At 38.6% G+C, this 20,997-nt stretch overlaps 1 protein-coding gene across 1 annotated transcript; it reads left to right on the top strand.

The window, feature by feature from the left end:
• Positions 1–7,170: 7,170 nt before the first annotated feature.
• Positions 7,171–20,322, top strand: tfa (transferrin-a). Its single transcript, XM_041802694.1, has 17 exons — positions 7,171–7,280; positions 7,366–7,511; positions 8,108–8,210; positions 8,340–8,531; positions 10,991–11,120; positions 11,359–11,414; positions 11,648–11,811; positions 14,590–14,743; positions 14,857–15,023; positions 15,130–15,226; positions 15,327–15,347; positions 15,822–15,983; positions 16,088–16,238; positions 18,978–19,045; positions 19,138–19,325; positions 19,644–19,836; positions 19,984–20,322. The coding sequence occupies exons 1-17, from the start codon at positions 7,241–7,243 to the stop codon at positions 20,028–20,030; spliced, it is 2,079 nt and encodes a 692-aa protein (XP_041658628.1). The 5' UTR covers positions 7,171–7,240; the 3' UTR covers positions 20,031–20,322.
• Positions 20,323–20,997: the final 675 nt, after the last annotated feature.

Here is a 20,997-nt window from a genome sequence, read left to right as displayed (position 1 = left end):
ATCACACTTAAATGTTTCAGATCATCAAACCAATTTTAATATCTCACAAAGACAATCATAGTAAACACAAAATGCAGGTTCTAAGAAATGATTATATTAATTAAGGGGGAAAAAATACAAATCTATCTGGCCCTATGTGAAAAAGTAATTGAAAAAGTAAAGTGATGTTCTTTTTATCAAATGCTTTATTATTTTTACGCCAGATGTAACAGGGCGCACACCTTCCAAAAAGTTAAGCTTTTGTCCACAGAATGTTTCCCAAAAAGTATTGGGGATCATCAAGACGTTTCTTGGCAAATGTGAGACGAGCCGTTGTGGGGGGTTTTTTGTCAGCAGTGGTGTTGGCCTTGGACTTCTCCCATGATGCCATTTTTGCCCAGTGTCTTTCTTATGATTGAGTTATGAACTCTGGCCTTAACTGAGGCCAGTGAGGCCTTCAGTTCTTTGGATGTGGTTCTGGGTTCGTTTGTGACCTCCTAGATGAGTCGTCGTTGCACTCTTGGAGTATTTATAGTTGGCTGACCCCTCCTTCACCCAATTCACCCAGTTTTGCCAATTTGTGGATAATGACTCTGTCTGTGTTTTGCTAGAGTCCCAAAGCCTTGGAAATGGCTTTGTAATCATTTCCGGACTGACGGATTACAATCACGTTGTTTCTCATTTGTTCTTGAATTTCTTTGGATCATGGCATTTTGTGTTTCTTTTTGACCCACAACAGTCACAGAGTCACTCTGATGACCATTCAACAGTCATAGAGTCACTCTGATGATAACTCAACAGTCACAGAGTTACTCTGATGACCATTCAACAGTCACAGAGTCACTCTGATGACAACTCACCAATCACAGAGTTACTCTGATGACCATTCAACAGTCACAGAGTCACTCTAATGACCACTCAACAGTCACAGAGTTACACTGATGGTCAGTTAACAGTCACAGAGTCATTTTGATGACCACTCAACAGTCACAGAGTCACTCTGATCATAACTCAACAGTCACAGAGTGACTCTGAGGACCATTCAACAGTCACAGAGTCACTCTGATGACCACTCAACAGTCACAGAGTTACACTGATGGTCAGTTAACAGTCACAGAGTCATTTATATTACCACCCAGTAGTCACAGAGTCACTCTGAAGATAACTCAACATTCACAGAGTCACTCTGATGACTAGCCAACAGTCATAGAGTTACTCTGATGACCACTCAATGGTCACAGAGTCGCTCTGATGACAACTCAACAGTCACAGAGTCACACTGATGACCACTCAACAGTCACAGAGTCACTCTGATGACAACTCAACAGTCACAGACTGACTCTGATGATAGCTCAACAGTCACAGTCACTCTGATGACCACTTTATGGTCACAGATTTACACTGATGGTCAGTCAACAGTCACAGAGTTAATCTTTTGACAACTCAACAGTCACAGAGGAGCTCTGATGACCACTCAACAGTCACAGAGTTACTCTGATGACCATTCAACAGTCACAGAGTCACTCTAATAACCACTCAACAGTCACAGAGTTACACTGATGGTCAGTTAACAGTCACAGAGTCATTTATATTACTACCCAGTAGTCACAGAGTCACTCTGATGATAACTCAACATTCACAGAGTCACTCTGATGACTAGCCAACAGTCACAGAGTTACTCTGATGACCACTCAATGGTCACAGAGTCACTCTGATGACCACTCAACAGTCACAGAGTCACTCTGATGACCACTCAACAGTCACAGAGTCACTCTGATGACAACTCAACAGTCACAGAGTGACTCTGATGATAGCTCAACAGTCAGAGTCACTCTGATGACCACTTTATGGTCACAGATTTACACTGATGGTCAGTCAACAGTCACAGAGTTAATCTTTTGACAACTCAACAGTCACAGAGGAGCTCTGATGACCACTCAACAGTCACAGAGTGACTCTGATAACCACTCAACAGTCACAGATTTACACTGATGGTCAGTCAACAGTCACAGATTGACTCTGATGACAACTCAACAGTCACTGTTTTACACTGATGGTCAGTCAACAGTCACAGAGTAACTCTAATGACAACTCAACAGTCACGGAGTGACTCTGATGATAGCTCAACAGTCACAGTCACTCTGATGACCACTTTATGGCTCGGAGTTAATCTGATGACCACTCAACGGTCACAGAGTTACTCTGATGAAAACTCAACAATCACAGAGTCACTCTCATGACCACTCAACAGTCACAGACTTACACTGATGGTCAGTCAATGGTCACAGAGTCACTCTGATGACCACTCAACAGTCAAAGAGTTACTCTGATGACAACTCACCAGTCACAGAGTTACTCTGATGACCATTCAACAGTCACAGAGTCACTCTAATGACCACTCAACAGTCACAGAGTTACACTGATGGTCAGTTAACAGTCACAGAGTCATTTTGATGACCACTCAACAGTCACAGGGTCACTCTGATCATAACTCAACAGTCACAGAGTGACTCTGATGACCATTCAACAGTCACAGAGTCACTCTGATGACCAATCAAACAGTCAGAGAGTCACTCTGATGACAACTCAACAGTCACAGACTGACTCTGATGATAGCTCAACAGTCACAGTCACTCTGATGACCACTTTATGGTCACAGATTTACACTGATGGTCAGTCAACAGTCACAGAGTTAATCTTTTGACAACTCAACAGTCACAGTGGAGCTCTGATAACCACTCAACAGTCACAGAGTCACTCTGATGACCATTCAACAGTCACAGAGTCACTCTAATGACCACTCAACAGTCACAGAGTTACACTGATGGTCAGTTAACAGTCACAGAGTCATTTTGATGACCACTCAACAGTCACAGGGTCACTCTGATCATAACTCAACAGTCACAGAGTGACTCTGAGGACCATTCAACAGTCACAGAGTCACTCTGTTGACCACTTAACAGTCACAGAGTTACACTGATGGTCAGTTAACAGTCACAGAGTCATTTATATTACCACCCAGTAGTCACAGAGTCACTCTGATGATAACTCAACATTCACAGAGTCACTCTAATGACTAGCCAACAGTCATAGAGTTACTCTGATGACCACTCAATGGTCACAGAGTCACTCTGATGACCACTTAACAGTCACAGAGTCACTCTGATGACAACTCAACAGTCACAGAGTGACTCTGATGATAGCTCAACAGTCACAGAGTCATTTTGATGACCACTCAACAGTCACAGGGTCACTCTGATCATAACTCAACAGTCACAGAGTCACTCTGATGACCACTCAACAGTCAAAGAGTTACTGTGATGACAACTCAACAGTCACAGACCTACTCTGATGACCATTTAACAGTCACAGACTTACTCTGATGATAACTCAACAGTCACAGTCACTCTGATGACCACTTTATTGTCACAGAGTCACTCTGATGACCACTCAACAGTCACAGAGTTAATCTGATGACCACTTAACAGTCACAGACTTACTCTGATGACCACTTTATGGACAAAGAGTCACTCTGTTGACCACTCAATAGTCACAGATTTACACTGATGGTCAGTCAACAGTCACAGTGTAACTCTGATGACACCTCAACAGTCACAGAGTTACTCTGTTGATAGCTCAACAGTCACAGTCACTCTGATGACCACTCAACAGTGACAGAGTTAATCTGATGATCACTCAACAGTCAAAGAGTTACTCTGATGACAGCTCAACGGTCACAGAGGCACTCTGATGACCACTCAACAGTCACAGATTTACACTGATGGTCAGTTGACAGTCACAGAGTGACTCTGATGATAGCTCAACAGTTACAGAGTCACTCTGATGACCGCTCAACAGTCACAGAATTACTCTGATGACCACTCAACAGGCACAGAGTCACTCTGATGACCACTTTATGGTCACAGAGTTAATCCGATGACAACTAAAGAGTCACTGAGTCACTCTGATGACCACTCAACAGTCACAGAATCACACTGATGGTTAGTCAGTAGTCACAGGGTCACTCTGATGACCACTTTATGGTCAGGGTTATTTTGATGATCACCTGTTACAGAGTCGCTCTGATAACCATTCAACAGTCACAGAGTTACTCTGATGTTAACTCAACGGTCACAGAGTTACTCTGATGACCACTTAACAGTCACAGAGTGACTCTGATTACCATTTTACAGTCACAGAGTTACTCTGATGACCATGCAACAGTCACAGAGTCACTCTGATGACCACTCAACAGTCACGAAGGACTCTGATGATAACACAACAGTCACAGAGTTACTCTGATGACCACTTTATGGTCACAGAGTTACTCTGATAACCACTCAACAGTCACAGAGTCACTCTGATGACCATTTAACAGTCACAGAGTTACTATGATGACCACTTAACAGTCACAGAGTCACTCTGATGACCTCTCAACAGTGACAGAGTTAATCTGATGATCACTCAACAGTCAAAGAGTTACTCTGATGACAGCTCAACAGTCACAGAGTCACTCTGATGACCACTCAACAGTCACAGAGTCACTCTGATGGTCAGTCAGTAGTCACAGAGTAACTCTGATGACAACTCAACAGTCACAGAGTGACTCTGATGATAGCTCAACAGTCACAGAGTTACTCTGATGACCACTTAACGGTCACAGAGTCGCTCTGATGACCACTCAACAGCCACAGAGTCACTCTGATGACCGCTCAACAGTCACAGAGTTAATCTGATGAACACCTAACAGTCAGAGTTACTCTGATGATAGCTCAACAGTCACAAAATCACTCTGATGACCGCTCAACAGTCACAAAGTCACTCTGATGACCACCTAACAGTCAGAGAGTTACTGTGATGACAGCTCAACTGTCACAGAGTCACTCTGATGACCAATCAACAGTCACAGAGTTACTGTGATGATAACTCAACAGTCACAGAGTCACTCTGATGACCACTCAACAGTCACAGATTTACACTGATGGTCAGTTGACAGTCACAGAGTTAATCTGTTGACAACTCAACAGTCACAGAGTTACTCTGTTTACCACTCAACAGTCACAGAGTGACTCTGATGATAGCTCAACAGTCACAAAGTCACTCTGATGACCACCTAACAGTCACAGAGTTACTGTGATGACAGCTCAACAGTCACAAAGTCACTCTGATGACCACTCAACAGTCACAATGTTACTCTGATGACCATTCAACAGTCAGAGAGTTACTCTGATGACCACTCCACAGTCACAGAGTCACTCTGATGACCACTCAACAGTCACAAAGTCACTCTGATGACCACCTAACAGTCACAGAGTTACTGTGATGACAGCTCAACTGTCACAGAGTCACTCTGATGACCACTCAACAGTCACAGATTTACACTGATGGTCAGTTGACAGTCACAGAGTTAATCTGTTGACAACTGAACAGTCACAGAGTAACTCTGTTGACCACTCAACAGTCACAGAGTCACTCTGATGACCACTTAACAGTCACAGAGTCACTCTGATGACCACTCAACAGTGACAGAGTTAATCTGTTGACCACTCAACAGTCACAGATTTACACTGATGGTCAGTTAACAGTCACAGAGTAACTCTGATGACAACTCAACAGTCACAGAGTTACTGTGTTGACCACTCAACAGTCACAGAGTCACTCTGATGACAACTCAACAGTCACAGAGTCCCTGTAAAACATCTAAAAACACCCCTTTTCTCCAGTAAACTTCACATACCTGCTTTACTTTCTATTGACATTTATATTTTTATCACAACAACCACCTTGTTTACTCAGCATTGGCCCATTTCACATTACCCTGTTCATATATTTATTTCCAGTCAAAATCTTTGTCCTTTGCACTACAGCCATTCTTGACTTTCAAGTTTTTACTGTAATTATAAAGCTTGGTCCATTTATTTTAATCTACCTATACCTATATTTGAAATAGTCTATATAGTGTTTATTTTTGTATATAGACATACATATATGTATATATTGTTTAACAACTTCACTTTTCTTTAAATATTGTTTATATTTGCAATTGTATTTCTTGTTTTACTTCCCCCTTTCGTTTATGTAATGCTGCAGCTTTTGGTGCCTTTAATTGTCCCCCTGAGGACAAATAAAGATTTTTGAATTTCATGGATCTATACCAGGCATTTTTTTTTCATTTCATAGACCTGTAGGCAATCATACCCAGAAATTGTGCAAAAATGTCCCCAAAAAGTATTTTTTGATATATTAAACTTTGGTAGGTAACAAGACAAAGGTGTTGAGTCAGTTCACAGACTAACATGAACCTTTGCTCTAGTGTTGGGCAACACTGACTCTGTAAACAAAGCTCTAAATGTTTGTCACACTGCAGTTCTCCTTGGTAAAATGCTTTGGTATCTGTTCCTACAGTACTTTAGGTATGAAATTTGACTGGGTCATCTGGACCTCTGCTCTGAATAAATGAGGTTGATAACTCATGGTAAATGCAACACTTCCTTGTCAGCCTGAATCATCATTTACTCCCAAACATTTTTAGCAGGTCCTGTCTGGCTCAAGTAAACCTCATGATGTCACTTCAGGATATAACTCGACAAAAAAAAAAAAAAAAAAAAAAAGGCAGTCAATTACCCATCGTTCTAAGACAGTAAAAAAATTTAAAATAACATGAAAAAATGTTTGAACTGCAACATAGCGGAATTTAAGATGCAATAAAAGGGTCCATTAATCGTGATAAAGTACAGAAATTCTGAGATTAATCACAATCAAAATTTGCAATCATCTGACAGCGCTAATTTCTTGTCATGACTTTAAAAAGACAGTGTCAGAGAGGCCAGAGTTCCATGCACCCTATAGGGGTGCCCAGACCAAGGTTGTGAACCAATGTAACCTGCTAAATTAGATTAAAATAATAATTACAATAAAATGAATAAGGATTTAAGAAAAGGTCAGGAATTTGAGATGGAAAGTCAAAATTATAAGCAAGTCATAATTATTGTGCTAAAAGGTAGAGCAAATATTTGTTTCTGACTTTCCAGTGTGTAGAAATTAGGATTTTTCCAGCTAGCCCGCGCTCCTGCAAACAAAGGTACGCGCGCCCACGCACGAGAGAGGAGAGAGAGGATAGGCCCACATGAGGAAACCTGAGCAAACGGACGGGTTTTTTTTTTTTTTTTTTTTTTTTTTTTTTTTTTTCCGGGTGAAGTTTGCTATATAAAGCCTGAGCTCCCTCCCGGACACCACTTGTCTGAAGACTCTGCTGCCCAACATGAAGCTTCTTCTCCTCGTGTCGCTGCTCGGGTGTCTCGGTAAAGACTTCTACACACCTGTACAGCACAATAATTTATTCAGAATCATTGCGACACTCTCAGTTTCTCTGAATTTCATCCACAGCGACCGTGTTCGCGGTCCCTTCCGTTGTGAGATGGTGCGTCAGGTCGGAAAAGGAGCAGCAGAAATGTTTGGCCCTTGCAGCGAGTAATACTGTGTTTTCCTGCGTGTTGAGAGACAACACTCTGGACTGCATCATTGCTATCCAGGTGAGAAGAGAAAATATTTAGAACACAGGCTGTTATCCTGATAATCTTCAAGATTCGAAATAATGCAGATGAATGAAAATGAGGCCATAGCTGTTTGTAATATTAATATAGCATGTAGACTGTTTTGATGATTTAAGCAATGGAGGATACAGACTTTTTGTTTTTGCTAACGTATCAATAATGAAAAAAACATAACACTTCAGGATTACATAGCTTTGTTTTATGGGCATTAATTTTCTACTTTTGGCCCAGCTGCAAAAAAATATTGAGCTGTAATGCAGTAGTCACTCATGTAGTGCCATATTAGTACAAAAATGTTATACTCAAGCAGACTGTAGTTATCTATCTATCTATCTATTACATTAAAATCTTTAGTTATTATATTAATTAAGAAGTTAAAAAGTACATATTTTTTCCACAGTGGTTTATAATTAAAGAGAAAATTAGATGAATGCATTTAAATATATATATATATATATATATATATATATATATATATATATATTCCAGTGTGATGCAAAAGTCACTACTTCAAAGCACTGTATTGTATTTCTGAGCTGCTGGGGCAATGACGGGGGGGCTGGTGGGTTTTTCAGGCTGGTGAAGCAGATGCCATTACTTTGGACGGAGGGGACATCTATACAGCTGGTCTGAACAACTACAATCTGCAGCCCATCATTGCTGAAGATTACGGCACCAGTAAGTTTACCAATCAGCAAACATTCACTGATGAAAATAACCAGAGAAAATGAGATTTTTAGCATTTGCATGAACTAGACATGTAACTTTTTTTTTTCTTTCTTTTTGCTTGTTTGTTTTTTGTTTCAGCTTCAGAAACCTGTTACTACGCTGTGGCTGTGGTGAAGAAGGGCAGTGGATTTAAGTTCAGTGAGCTTAGGGGTAAGAGGTCTTGCCACACTGGTTTGGGGAAATCTGCAGGCTGGAACATCCCCATAGGAACTCTGGTGTCCATGGGCTTGATTCAGTGGGAGGGCATGGAAGACACATCACTGGAGACTGGTGAGTTACCCGAATGATTAACACAATCCTCAAATTTAATTTAAGTACACTTTATCAGCCCTGATCACTGTGTGAAATACAAAATGAGAATGAGGTATTTTAAGGGCTCCAAAATCTAACTAGTATAGTTCCTAATTCTTATTACAGGTGTCAATGAACTTAGCTTGACTTGAAGCTGGGAGCCGTCTGGTCACTCTCTGAGGTTTCCCATGCTTCTCCTACAGGAAATCAGCCAAATAATGAACGATTACTTTCAAAAATCTTTGTATCTCCTCAGGAACTGACCAGTATTGGTTGTATAATAACATAAAAGCCATATCACACAATTTGGAGTGATGTGCTGCAGAATATCATAACTGCTGTGTTTTGGTCATAGGTATGAGGCTGTAGGCTGAGTGGCAAAGATAGTCGCATCAGTGACGATATGCAGTACAACATCATTCCACTTTGTTCATAGACAAAGTCTGGCAGTAGCGTCATGAAGTTACAAGGTTGCAAACATTACAAAAACATTTCATAATAAATACAATCAAGAAAAAGATAGAGGTCTAATCCAAGATCAAATTTTTGTAAAGACCCATTTTAATAGTAATTAGAGAAATGGTGGCTCATTTTACATTTGTTAGCTTAAGCTAAAACTAGCATAGCTACGTTAGCTATGTTATTAATGTTACTATATAAGCTAATGTAGCTAAGTTAGTTTTACCAATGTGAGCCTTAGCAGATGTAGCTTACGTTAACAGAGCTACACAGACAGTGTACCTTCGTTGCTTACATAGGTGCTTTGTGAGCTTAGCTTTAGTTATTTAGCTATGTTAGGTACATAGCTACATTATCAATTGCTAAGTTTGCTTTAATAAAATGAGCTTTAGCAAACGTAGCTAAAGCTAACTCAGCTACGCAGATAACTTAAACATGCAGCTTACATAGCTGCTTTGTGAGCTTAGCGTTACATTATCTATGGGTAAGTTAGCTTTAACAAAGTGAGCTTTAGCAAATGTAGCCAGAGCTAACTCAGCTACGCAGATAACTTAGACACATCACTTATATAGCTACTTTGTGAGCTTAGCTTTAAATATGATGGCAACGTAGCTTGTGCAGTTTACAGAGCTACATAAGTGTTGTAGTTTTCATTAATGACAAGCTTTTTACCTGTAAGCGGACTGTTTAAAGGGCTTTATTTAACATCTTGTAATTAGATTTTAACTTTTGGTATTGCAACCCTTACCATAACCCAAGACAGAAGTTTAATGTGATTTTATTTTGAATGTGCTAAGATGTATGGCATCTCGGATGAACCATGGAGAGAGTGGTTGTCAGCAATGAATGGTCTGCAGAAGGGAATGTTTTGATTATTCCTCCGCCTTTTACTATTAAGGAAAGAGAGGAGAAATAAAAAGAAATAGCTCTAGATAAGATACACAAGTATATTTAGCAAATATTATATCTCCATATCAGTGTTTGTTTAGGGAGATCATATTTTGTTGATGGGGGTAGTACATGACCTTTCATACTTAAAAGCAGTTGTAGAGACCAGTCAAAGCCTTAGCATTGCTCTTTTTAGTTTCTGGATGTTCTGAAATTCATATTATTTCAGAAACTAGTCTCTCTTTTAATATCTGTTTCATGCAGTCATGATTTACATGGGCACCCCTTCAAGTCTGTAAGTCTAAAAACCTAAATGAAATTCATTTCGACAGTGAACAGATTTAACAGCTTAAAACACCACAGCTGTTAAAGAAACATATTAACACTGTCTAGTTATACGTTTTAAAATGAAGAGAACAATTTATAATTTACAGTTTGTAAAAACAGTTGTTGTTTTTGTTGTTTTTTTTTAACTGGACACAGTATTTACTAAACTAAAGGGAAATTCCTTTTAAAACAACTGCTGTTGGTGGTTAGCCACTGATAGAAACATGTTTTTCTGTCGGTTATACCAGCAGAGGTTCCACCTATAATCATATCTGCAGTAGAGCCCCCATAAATGAGGTGGATATGTTAAAAGAAATTATGTTTATCATGAAAAAAGAGAAATTACAGTCTGTTAGGTGATTCTGAGAAATGAGACTGATGAAAAACACTGATGGTTGTAAATGTAGCCTTTAATAAAAGCATTTTAGAACATCAGGCTGAGATGGATACTTGATATGATAAATCCCAGTGATGTTGTTTCCCTTTAACATCACTCATGGAAGGCCTCTTGTCCAATCAGATCCCTTGGTTCAAACCAACTGTTGTTATATATTTTATATATATATTTGTAATATATATATATATATATATGTATATATATATATAAAATATAATATAATACTGTTTTATATATTGGAAAATTTGAACATATTCTTGCTTTCTGGGCAAAATAAAATCAATATTGTTCAGTGTGTTTTTACAAAATATTTTAATAAAAAATATGAGTTTAAAACCCGTATTATTTTGTGGTACTATTATTGCAGTGGTGAGTAACTTCTTCTCAGCCAGCTGTGCCCCAGGAGCTGTTAGGAACACCAAGCTGTGCCAGCTGTGCAAGTCAGACTGCTCCAAATCCCACAGGGAGCCTTACTATGACTACGCTGGAGCTTTCCAGTCAGTATTCCTTTTCTTATCCTATACAGTCCAGAAATAATCTTTACTGTTCTTTTTCTGTCTCTGCACATTCATTTTCTAAATATAAAAAGCAGTCACAGCAAAGTATGCCCCTCTATACACATACATACATACACATACACAAACACACACACACACGCACATATATATGTATATATGTGTATTTTTTTTTCATTTTTTTTTTCTATGATACAGAGTAACAGAGTCTATGTTACAGGTGTCTGAAGGAGGACGCTGGAGATGTTGCTTTTGTGAAGCATCTCACTGTCCCGGGTCAGTATCAGTTATATTTATTCTAATATTACCAGACTGTTTTTCTCTGTTAATAGTTCAAACTTTCACTCTTCATATTGAAATTTTATTCCTTTTTTTGTTACCAGGCTCCACAACATTGTTTTTTAATCATCAGTGCTTAAATCGATAATCATAAAAATGACTCTTACTCTAACCTGTGTGATTTAAGGGAAAGGAATTTTTAAAAAATCTTTTATTTTTCAAACGTTCAGCCTCTGAAAAGTCCAGTTATGAGCTGCTGTGCAAGGATGACACCAGAGCCCCTATCGACAACTATCAATCCTGCCACCTGGCAAAAGTACCTGCTCATGCTGTTGTCACTCGCAAGGATCCACAGCTGGCTGATTTTATCTGGACGAGCCTCAGTTCAATTCAGGTATAATTTAAACGATTACACTTTACTGGGTACTTTACTACAAAAGAGACAGAAACAGGGTTGTGTTGAGGGGCTGAGGTGGTACAAGTCCACCAAATCCTGATTGGACACCCAAGGTGCCACCCAATGATCTTAACTCTTATGCTGGAGCACTGTATGTGTGAGGAAATTAAAGATGATTCTAAGGGACAATGGCTTACAAGGGGCTGAAAAACATGATAACAAAAGTAACATTTTTCCTTTTTCAAGATTTGTTTTTGTTCTTCAAAAAGTCTTGACACCACGTTCCACATTATTATGCAAATGACATTTTTCTCTGATATTCCTAAATATTAATGCAAATGACCGTTAGAGCATAATTCAAATGTTTTTGAACAAACATCATAATGAAAACCATTATTTCAAAAGAAACAAAAACCTCAAAATGCACTGTTCCACATTATTATGCACAACAGCATTTTAAAACATTTTATAGGTTGTAAAGAACTGAAAATGGTCATTTGTTAAATTTGCAGCATTAGGAGGTCATATTTACTGAAATCAAAAGCTATTCTTTCAAAAACATCTTAACAGGCAGAGTTACATGTTAACATAGGACCCCTTCTTTGATACCACCTTCACTATTCTTGCATCCATTGAACTTGTGAGCTTTTGGAGAGTTTCTGCTGGAATTTCTTTACCAGATGTCAGAATATCCTCCCAGAGCTGCTGTTTTGATATGAACTGCCTCCCACCCTTATAGATCTTTAGCTTTAGGATGCTCCACAGGTTCTCAATAGGGTTGAGGTCAGGGGAGGATGGGGGACACACCATGAGTTTCTCTCCTTTTATGCCCATAGCAGCCAGTGACACAGAGGTATTCTTTTCAGCATGAGATGGTGCATTGTCATGCATGAAGATAATTTTGCTACAGAAGACACGGTTCTTCTTTGTGTACCATGGAAGAAAGTGGTCCGTCAGAAACTCTATATGCTTTGCCGAGGTCATTTTCACACCTTCAGGGACCCTAAAGGGGCCTACTAGCTCTCTCTTCATAAATCCAGCCCAAAACATGACCCTTCCACCTCCTTGTTGACGTCACAGCCGCGTTGAGACATGGTGGCCATCCACCAACCATCCACTACTCCTCCATCTGGACCATCCAGGGTTGCACGGCACTCATCAGTCAACAAGACTGTTTGAAAATGAGTCTTCATGTTTTTCAGGGCCCACTGCAACTGTTTCTGCTGACCATTGGATAGGGTGGCTGAATAGTAGGTTTATACACAGCTGCAAGCCTTTGGAGGATCTCACACCTTGAGGTTGGTGGGACTCCAGAGGCACCAGCAGCTTCAAATACTTCTTTTGCTGCTTTGTAATGGCATTTTAGCATCTGCTCTCTTAATCTGGCAGAAACCTTCCTCATTATGCCTTTATCTGCATGAACCCATCTGTGCTCTGAATTAGCCACAAATTTCTTCACAGTACAATGATCACACTTAATTTTCATGACATATCTAATGGTTTCATTCCTTGTCCAAGGCATTACACTATTTGACACTTTTCGACAGCAGAGAGATTTTTTTTTCTTTTCCATATTGCTTGAAACCTGTGGCCTGCATAATAATGTGGAGCAGTGCATTTTGAGGTTTTTATTTTTATTTTTTTAAATTATCATTATGAAGTTTGTTCAAAAACATTTGAATTATGCTCTAATGGCTGATGACTTGAAAAATATTCTGACTGTCATTTGCATTAACATTGAGGAAAATCAGAGGAAAATATCATTTGCATTATAATGTGGAACGCGGTGTATATGAGAGATTGAAGAGTTTGATATAGTTGGAAATAGAGGAGAGATAGTGGGGAATAACATGCAGTAAACCCGGACACCATATTTGAAACCAGCCTCTATACCTGGGGCATGCACACATAACCAGTAGGCTACTGGCCCACTATTAATGAACTTTGTTTTTTAGATATTTTTATTTATGTAGGGCTATTCGATTAGGGCAAAAATCATAAACATGATCATTTTGTTAAAATAAAATACAACGTCTGCATCAGGTGTATTACTGTATTTAAAGCTATTAAAAACTTTTACAAAGCAAACACAAATCATCAAAGAACATAAATATACTTTAAAGATAATATATAATTCTGAGTACAAACAAAATTAGGTTTTGAGGCAATGAGGCCAGTATGCAGCAGCAATTGCTGAAATGCAACAAACTCTGTGGACGAAAAAATGCAATGCCAAATGTGGCCATACAATTATTTGTCCTCGATGATTTCAGTTTCTTGACAATGGAAAGACAAAATTGTAACTGAAACTCAAGTATTGCACAGCACTATAATTATGTTCATTTTCATGGGTACTTTGTAGGAGGTGGTTTGCAATCAAAGTCGAACAGCCATGATGCAGCAGGCTGCTAGAATGTTTGTGGCATTCAATATAGCACATTATCTCTCCTATTTTGTGACTTCTGCTTTGCAGCCTTTGAAATTCAAAATGGATTGAGCTATCACGTCATTCAGTTTTGACATTTTTTTAGCTATAAATCTTAAAACAGAACTTAAACAGTGATTTGATTCCTAAATACTGAAACAGATAAAATAAGTGCAAAAAGTTACTGATGTTTTACTTGATACCGTCCCTACATGATCAGCGGGCCAGCTTGTGCAAACCCTGCTTGAAAACATCTGGATGTAAAATGATTCATGCAAACTTGTGGCAATTTCTTTACTATACAATGAAGGGCTAACACAAGTAATTAACATACTTCATGTGTTTTTCAGAACTTTGACCTCTTCTCATCTGAAGCCTATGCACCTTCCAAAAACCTGATGTTCAAAGACTCCACAGAGAGACTAGTGAGGGTGCCAGCAAACACAGACTCCTTCCTGTACTTGGGTGCTGAGTACATAAGCATCATCCATTCCCTTACGAAAGGTAACCTGTAAATTAAAGCACATTTAGCACACATATTAACACAAACCAGCAGACAGGCACATTTATTAGATGGCAGACAGAGTCTCATGGCTATGTTTGACTTCATTTTACAGAGCCGTCCACTACCAGAACACCCAATGTCATCAAATGGTGTGCTGTGGGCCATCAAGAGACAGCCAAGTGTGACAGTTGGGTCATCAGCAGCGCAAGTGAAGACGGCAACGCTGATCTTGAATGTGTGAGAGGCAACACTGTTGAGGAATGTCTCAAGAAGATAATGGTATATCGCTCACACAAAGATATGTGAATATGGTGTCTGCTTGAATTATTTGATGCATTTCTGCTGCATTTGTCTCTGATAATCTACTGTCTTGTTCATCGCGTAGCAAAAAGAAGCTGATGCAGTGGCAGTGGATGGAGGACAGGTGTACACAGCTGGAAAGTGTGGTCTGGTTCCAGTTATGGCAGAGCAGTATGATGAAAGTATGTAATTGGAAAGCACAAAAACCATCATATAAAATTTAGATTTTTGCTTTTAGCTTTTCTACATGGATAAAATTTTAATCTTTGTATCTCTTCTCAGCACAGTGCAACACCCCTGAAGGTAAGAAACCTACCTGTGCAGTGCTTTTATACATATAACATAGTAATAGCATAGTGGCATTACAATATCACTCATCCGAAACCTCAACATTAATTTATAAATTTGTATAATTAGCCATTATTAAAATGTTTTTTTCATTCCTAATGATAACTGAAGAAGTTTCCTATTTATTATTAAAACTTTGCTCCCCAACAGTTTTGAGAGTCATTTAGATAAACTTCTCATTATGCCATATTTAGCTGACCTGTTTTTTCTCAAATACTATGCATATTATGATAAAAGTTAAATAAAACTGATTATTGAAAAGTGTACAAACCAAATAGACTTTTTCTGTTCCTCATGTACATTAATACTCTTTCAAGAAAGCTGTATGGATATATTACTGGATCAAAGATTAATAGATACAAGTTTTTCTTCCAGCAAAATATTTTAATGAAATTAACAATAATACTAATTAAATCTTACTTTTTACAGCTGCAGCCTCCTACTATGCCGTTGCTGTTGTAAAGAGCACCTCAGACGTGACATGGGACACCCTGCAGAATAAGAGCTCTTGCCACACAGGGGTTGGAAGAACTGCCGGCTGGAACATCCCAATGGGTCAAATCTACAAACAAACCGGAAACTGTGACTTCTGTATGTCTGGAATTAGAGCAGTACAGGGATATCATTTGTAGCAGATACTTTCCTCATTATTGAGTGTAACACATCACACTGACTACCTCTCTTTCTCTCCTTAGCCACATTCTTCAGCAGTGGCTGTGCCCCTGGGTCAGACCCCAACTCTTCTTTCTGTGCAAAATGTGCTGGCAGCGGCAAAGCTGTGGAAGTTGAGTCCAAGTGCAAGGCCAGCGCTGTGGAGCAGTATTACGGCTATGCTGGAGCCTTCAGGTAGGACAAAACAGCACATTGATATATATTCTGCATAAATTTTATTTGTGTTTGCATGTTTTTATTGCACCAGGAAAACTAGTACACCTATAGACCCTATGCATGATTAAAAGAGGAAGGCAAAGCAATGTAGGATAGAATGAGTGCCCTATATAGGGTATAACAAAGGTAATTCAGAATTCAGACATCACTACAAAAGGGTATATTCACTATATATGGTGCACTCCATAGTGAATAGGATGTAGTGAAAGTCCATAGTGAATAGACGCAGCTAAAATAATGAGAGGGGTCTGGCTGCAGACGGTTCATCTCTGATGGCCACTCTCACAAACCATTTATCTGAGATACGGCTTGCTGGTACATTGTGTTTCCAAGTTTAGATAAAAAAAATCATTCATAAACAAAGTCTGGCTGTTACATTCATAAATAACAACATTGCAAACATTACAGACCAAGCAACATTTCATGAGTAAAATAGAAAGGTCGGGGGCCTAACCCGGGATGTATATAGGTCTACGTTAGGGTGACCAGACGTCCCGATTTACTCAGGACAGTCTCATTTTCAGGCTTTGTGTCCAGTTTCCTGACAAAAATCAATAAAACACCAATATGTTCCTTTTTTGAACAGCCCCTGTCCCGATTTTAGCCAATGGAAATAGGGAAATACCAAAACATAGCAACATGCACCATGCCTGCAACACTTTCTTTGTATTTGTCTGTATTTATGTCAATCATTGTCATTGCCAAGACAGCTGTGGTTTAACCAATGGAAAAACAGAGCTAATGTCCTGCACATCAAAGCTCACTCCTGATTCGTCAGTACTTATGTCAGTCAATTTTGGAGTACTGGTTGGACCTGCTGCAAAACATCAGGTAGACCAGCTGTCATGCAATGATAGGAGTAAGTGTAGAGCGCCATGAGAGAGAAAACTTTCTACAAGTAAACGCTGTGTTTTTAACTTTTAACTTTTGGTATCCTAACCCTTACCCTAACCCTAAATGGGAGTTTAATCTGATTTTGTTTCCAAATTTTCGGCCTGTATTTCCATTCTGAGAGATAAGGTGTCTCAGAGGAATGGTCTGTGAGAGTTGCTATCAGAGATGAACAGTCTGCAGCCAGATTGTCTTGAAAAAAAAATAATGCAAGAGTAAACAGCTAGCTTAGGTCACTTCTCATGTTTTTCCAACATTATCTGATCTTCATTTTCTAGCCAACCTAGTGAGATTTTAATCATTGTTTTTTGAATATAAAAATCGATTACATTATAAGTGACAGCATTTACAGCAGTGCTGTGTCAACCCTGCTCCCTATGTGTAAGCAGGTCTCAGAGAGGAGCCTTTAGTGTAAGAGAGATATTAGGGAAAATATTTAAGAAAAAAAGCAGATGTATTCAGCCACACATAGAGGGCTCATCGTTGTTAAAGGCTGTCCCAGAAAGCAGCTGAAAAATCAGTGCCAGCAATGTGATGGCACCGTGAGCATCCATAAAGTTCTCTGTCCATGTTTTCATTCTCACTCCCTCATCTCTGCACCTCTTCTCTCTCTGTGTAGAAAATATCCTTTAGAAACAGATATTTAGCAGCACGGCTTGTTATATTTCAGAGAAAATAGTGATGTCACATTTACAAATCAGCATTTTAGCCCTTTATTTTAATACTGCGACCTGCAGCAATACCATGTGCATATAGACCAATCAGTAAACACAGTATATTGATGATTGATTGACAAAAAACAAGGCAAATCATCTGAAATCTTTAAAACCAGTCACTTATGCAGGGAGAGAAAGGTAGAGTTGACATGCTACAGTCAGAGTTTTTAAGGTTCATCCTTAAGGTTAATCCTGAAGCTTGTAGATAACCTTCTATTTATGTTTGCCTTTATGTACGGTTTACTTTAGATAGGCTTTATGTTTGTAGGTGTTAAAGCAGTTAACAGACTTTTCCAATGTGATTCTGTTTAATATGAGACTAAACAGTTTGAGAGGAACATGTAGAAAATCAAAAATCCAAGCTAACTAGAACACAAGCTTCATTCTGTTAGCAATCAATTATTTTGTATTTCTAACTGGATTTCTTCCACTAGTTGTTGCATAAATATTTTCCAGAATTCAGTGGTGGAAGGTTGACATTTCCAGCGGAAGGACCCCCAGATCCCTCTCTTATTTACAGTACTCACTGTGTTTAAATGAACTCTGTACTGTTGTAAAACACTAGTCCAGTTCTCTAACATTTGGGCAACCAAGTTTCTGAATGTTATATTGATTTTTAACAGTTATACTGTTTAGAATCAGCTGAGCACACCTGCAAACATGAGTTATGAAAAAATATAAATACACAGTATTTTGATAGAATTAAGGCATTAAATGTGCCAAAAAACATCAAATTTGGGCATTTACCCCCCCCCCACCAAAATCCTAATTCTACACCATTTGACATTCTGAAACAGTACATTAATTTAGAAAATTCAAACCTGGTCAGAGAAACCTCACATGCCTTTAATTTTAACCATTTGCTATGTAAAAAGTTGTATTAAATTTTCATCGTTCAGGTTTTAAAAAGGCTTTTTAAAAGGCTTAAATTTGATGTTTGAAACTGTGTATCAACCCTGAGACAAAGAAGCAAAGTATGCTGAAAAGTGTGGCTAACTTGTCAGTCAGACACATAGCTCAGCAATGCTTATCCAGCCTCTTCTAGTAATATCACTTCTTAACACAAGTCATGTTTTGCATATCATAACAGATGTCTTGTTGAGGGTGCTGGCGATGTTGCATTCATCAAACACACAACCGTTGGTGAGAACTCCGATGGTAAGCCACTGAAACAGGCTTTATGTCATTTCTTTTACTGTTTGGCCTTGTCAACATTTTAATATTTTTAATGCTACCTCATCCTTTCAAAGGCAATGGTCCAGCATGGGCTGCAGGTCTGAGGTCTGAAGACTTCAAGCTCATCTGCCCTGGATCACCTGAAAATTCAGTGCCAATCAGCCAGTACAAGGATTGTAACCTTGCTAAAGTGCCTGCACATGCTGTGGTGACTCGTCCAGAGAGCCGCAACACAGTGGTCAGTTTTCTCACAGAGCAACAGGTAAGTTAAACTTAATTTCAGAGTGCACTTAATGTTTAGGGATTTTTTGCTTTAAAAAGAGTACATTTTTGAATGCTGTATATGAAAAAAAAAAAAAAAAAAGTGTTTTAATTTTTCTCCAATCTGTGAAATGATAGATTGTCTCACATCTGCAACCATCTTTATCACCTAGCTCATCATTTTCTTGTTTTAACATTCTTTTTAACTATAGTGGGTGTTTATTTTTACAGTGCTCTTAAAATTAAACTCCTGATGGTCTCTGGCTTTGATCTGACATTGAAGCATCTTCTAAATCACACTGTACTTTCTGATTTATAGATGAAATTTGGTATGGATTCAGCTGATGATGGATTCAAATTGTTCGTGTCACAAGATGCCAAAAACCTCCTCTTCAAAGACTCCACTAAGTGTTTCCATGAGATTCCAGCTGGAACAAGATATGACCAGTTTTTGGGGTCAGAGTACATGGATGCCATGAAATCACTCAGAATGTGTGGAACAACCGCTCCAGGTTGGTACAAATTGTGTGTGGGTTGTACAAATATTTACAGGAGGCTGAGTTTACAAATTTATATCCTTAAAGCTGTGACATATATAAATATATACATGTCTCTGCTCAACATTCATTAGTCTTTTTCTAATTTGTCTTTTTTAACAGATCTGGAGAAATCTTGCTCTTTCCATTCCTGTCAGCAAAAAAATTAACTTTGACCATGGACCATGTGGGTTCTCATCCAGCCCTCCATGATTCAAGCACCTTACCCACAGTTCCCAAACTCATCTCTAAAATTGCATTTTGTATTTTTCTATTGATCTTATTTTAGATTTTCTAAAACACTTTCACTTACAAATCCTACAAACCAGCTACTCTCTGATCAGTCATGCTCATAAGTTCCTATTTGAAAGCTTTTGAAAAAAGTTACAGCCTGCCATTCAATCAACTTTTGTTTGTTTTTTTTCTTAATGTGACTTTTCCCAAATAAAGCATTTAAATGATCGCTTGTGTATTTGCTGTTTTTGTAGCAGTATTGTTGTTTCAACCTTCTATTGAAAAGTCATGAAAAGTAATATTGCCATTGAAAGAAAATATTAATGGACGGTATCATTTTGCTTCAGTTTCAAGTGCACAGGCTAGAACAGTTGACATAGTTTCTTGTTCAATAACACGTTTATCAAAAATAAATATAATTTAAAATACAGCTAAGAAAAAACTGTGTTTTTCTAAAAGAAAATACATTCTTCTGAAAAGAGCTGTTTCTAGTCAAGGAAGGCTTTAGATGAGGGGAGGAATGAAATGACAGGTAATCAGCTTTTCTTGTGGGGTAAGGGACCGCTGGGCTTTCAGACTCTGTGAAGCCTCCAAATAAAATCCAACTGACCCAGAAATCTCCACAAAATCTTTTCACGGCCCTCTAGCACAGAAACAGAGAAATGTTATATCATTGGGATAGTTTACACAGTACAATGACCCCATCTAGAACGTTAATTGACAATGTCACATCTTAGGTAAAAAAAAAACATTTTGTCACTGACAGAAGAGGCTGTCATGGCTGAAACTAACTTGCTTTTATAGGCCACGAGGCAAACATTAACTCTGGACTGAAAAGATTTTTCCCCTACAGTGCCTATAAAAAGTATTTACCCCTAGGATGTTTTACATTTATTGATTTCA

The sequence above is a fragment of the Cheilinus undulatus genome, linkage group 13 (genome assembly GCF_018320785.1).
Source record: "Cheilinus undulatus linkage group 13, ASM1832078v1, whole genome shotgun sequence".
In the NCBI taxonomy this organism is placed as follows: Eukaryota; Metazoa; Chordata; class Actinopteri; order Labriformes; family Labridae; genus Cheilinus; species Cheilinus undulatus.
The sequence above is the reverse complement of the archived record's forward strand: the minus strand, read 5'-3'. Positions and strand labels throughout refer to the sequence as shown.

Excerpts from the sequence above, each read along its gene's own strand:
- tfa (XM_041802694.1), top strand. The coding sequence starts at position 7,241 with ATGAAGCTTCTTCTCCTCGTGTCGCTGCTCGGGTGTCTCG. Across the intron at positions 8,532-10,990 it reads AGACACATCACTGGAGACTG|TGGTGAGTAACTTCTTCTCA; the intron begins GTGAGTTACCCG and ends CTATTATTGCAG. Across the intron at positions 11,812-14,589 it reads CGAGCCTCAGTTCAATTCAG|AACTTTGACCTCTTCTCATC; the intron begins GTATAATTTAAA and ends TGTGTTTTTCAG.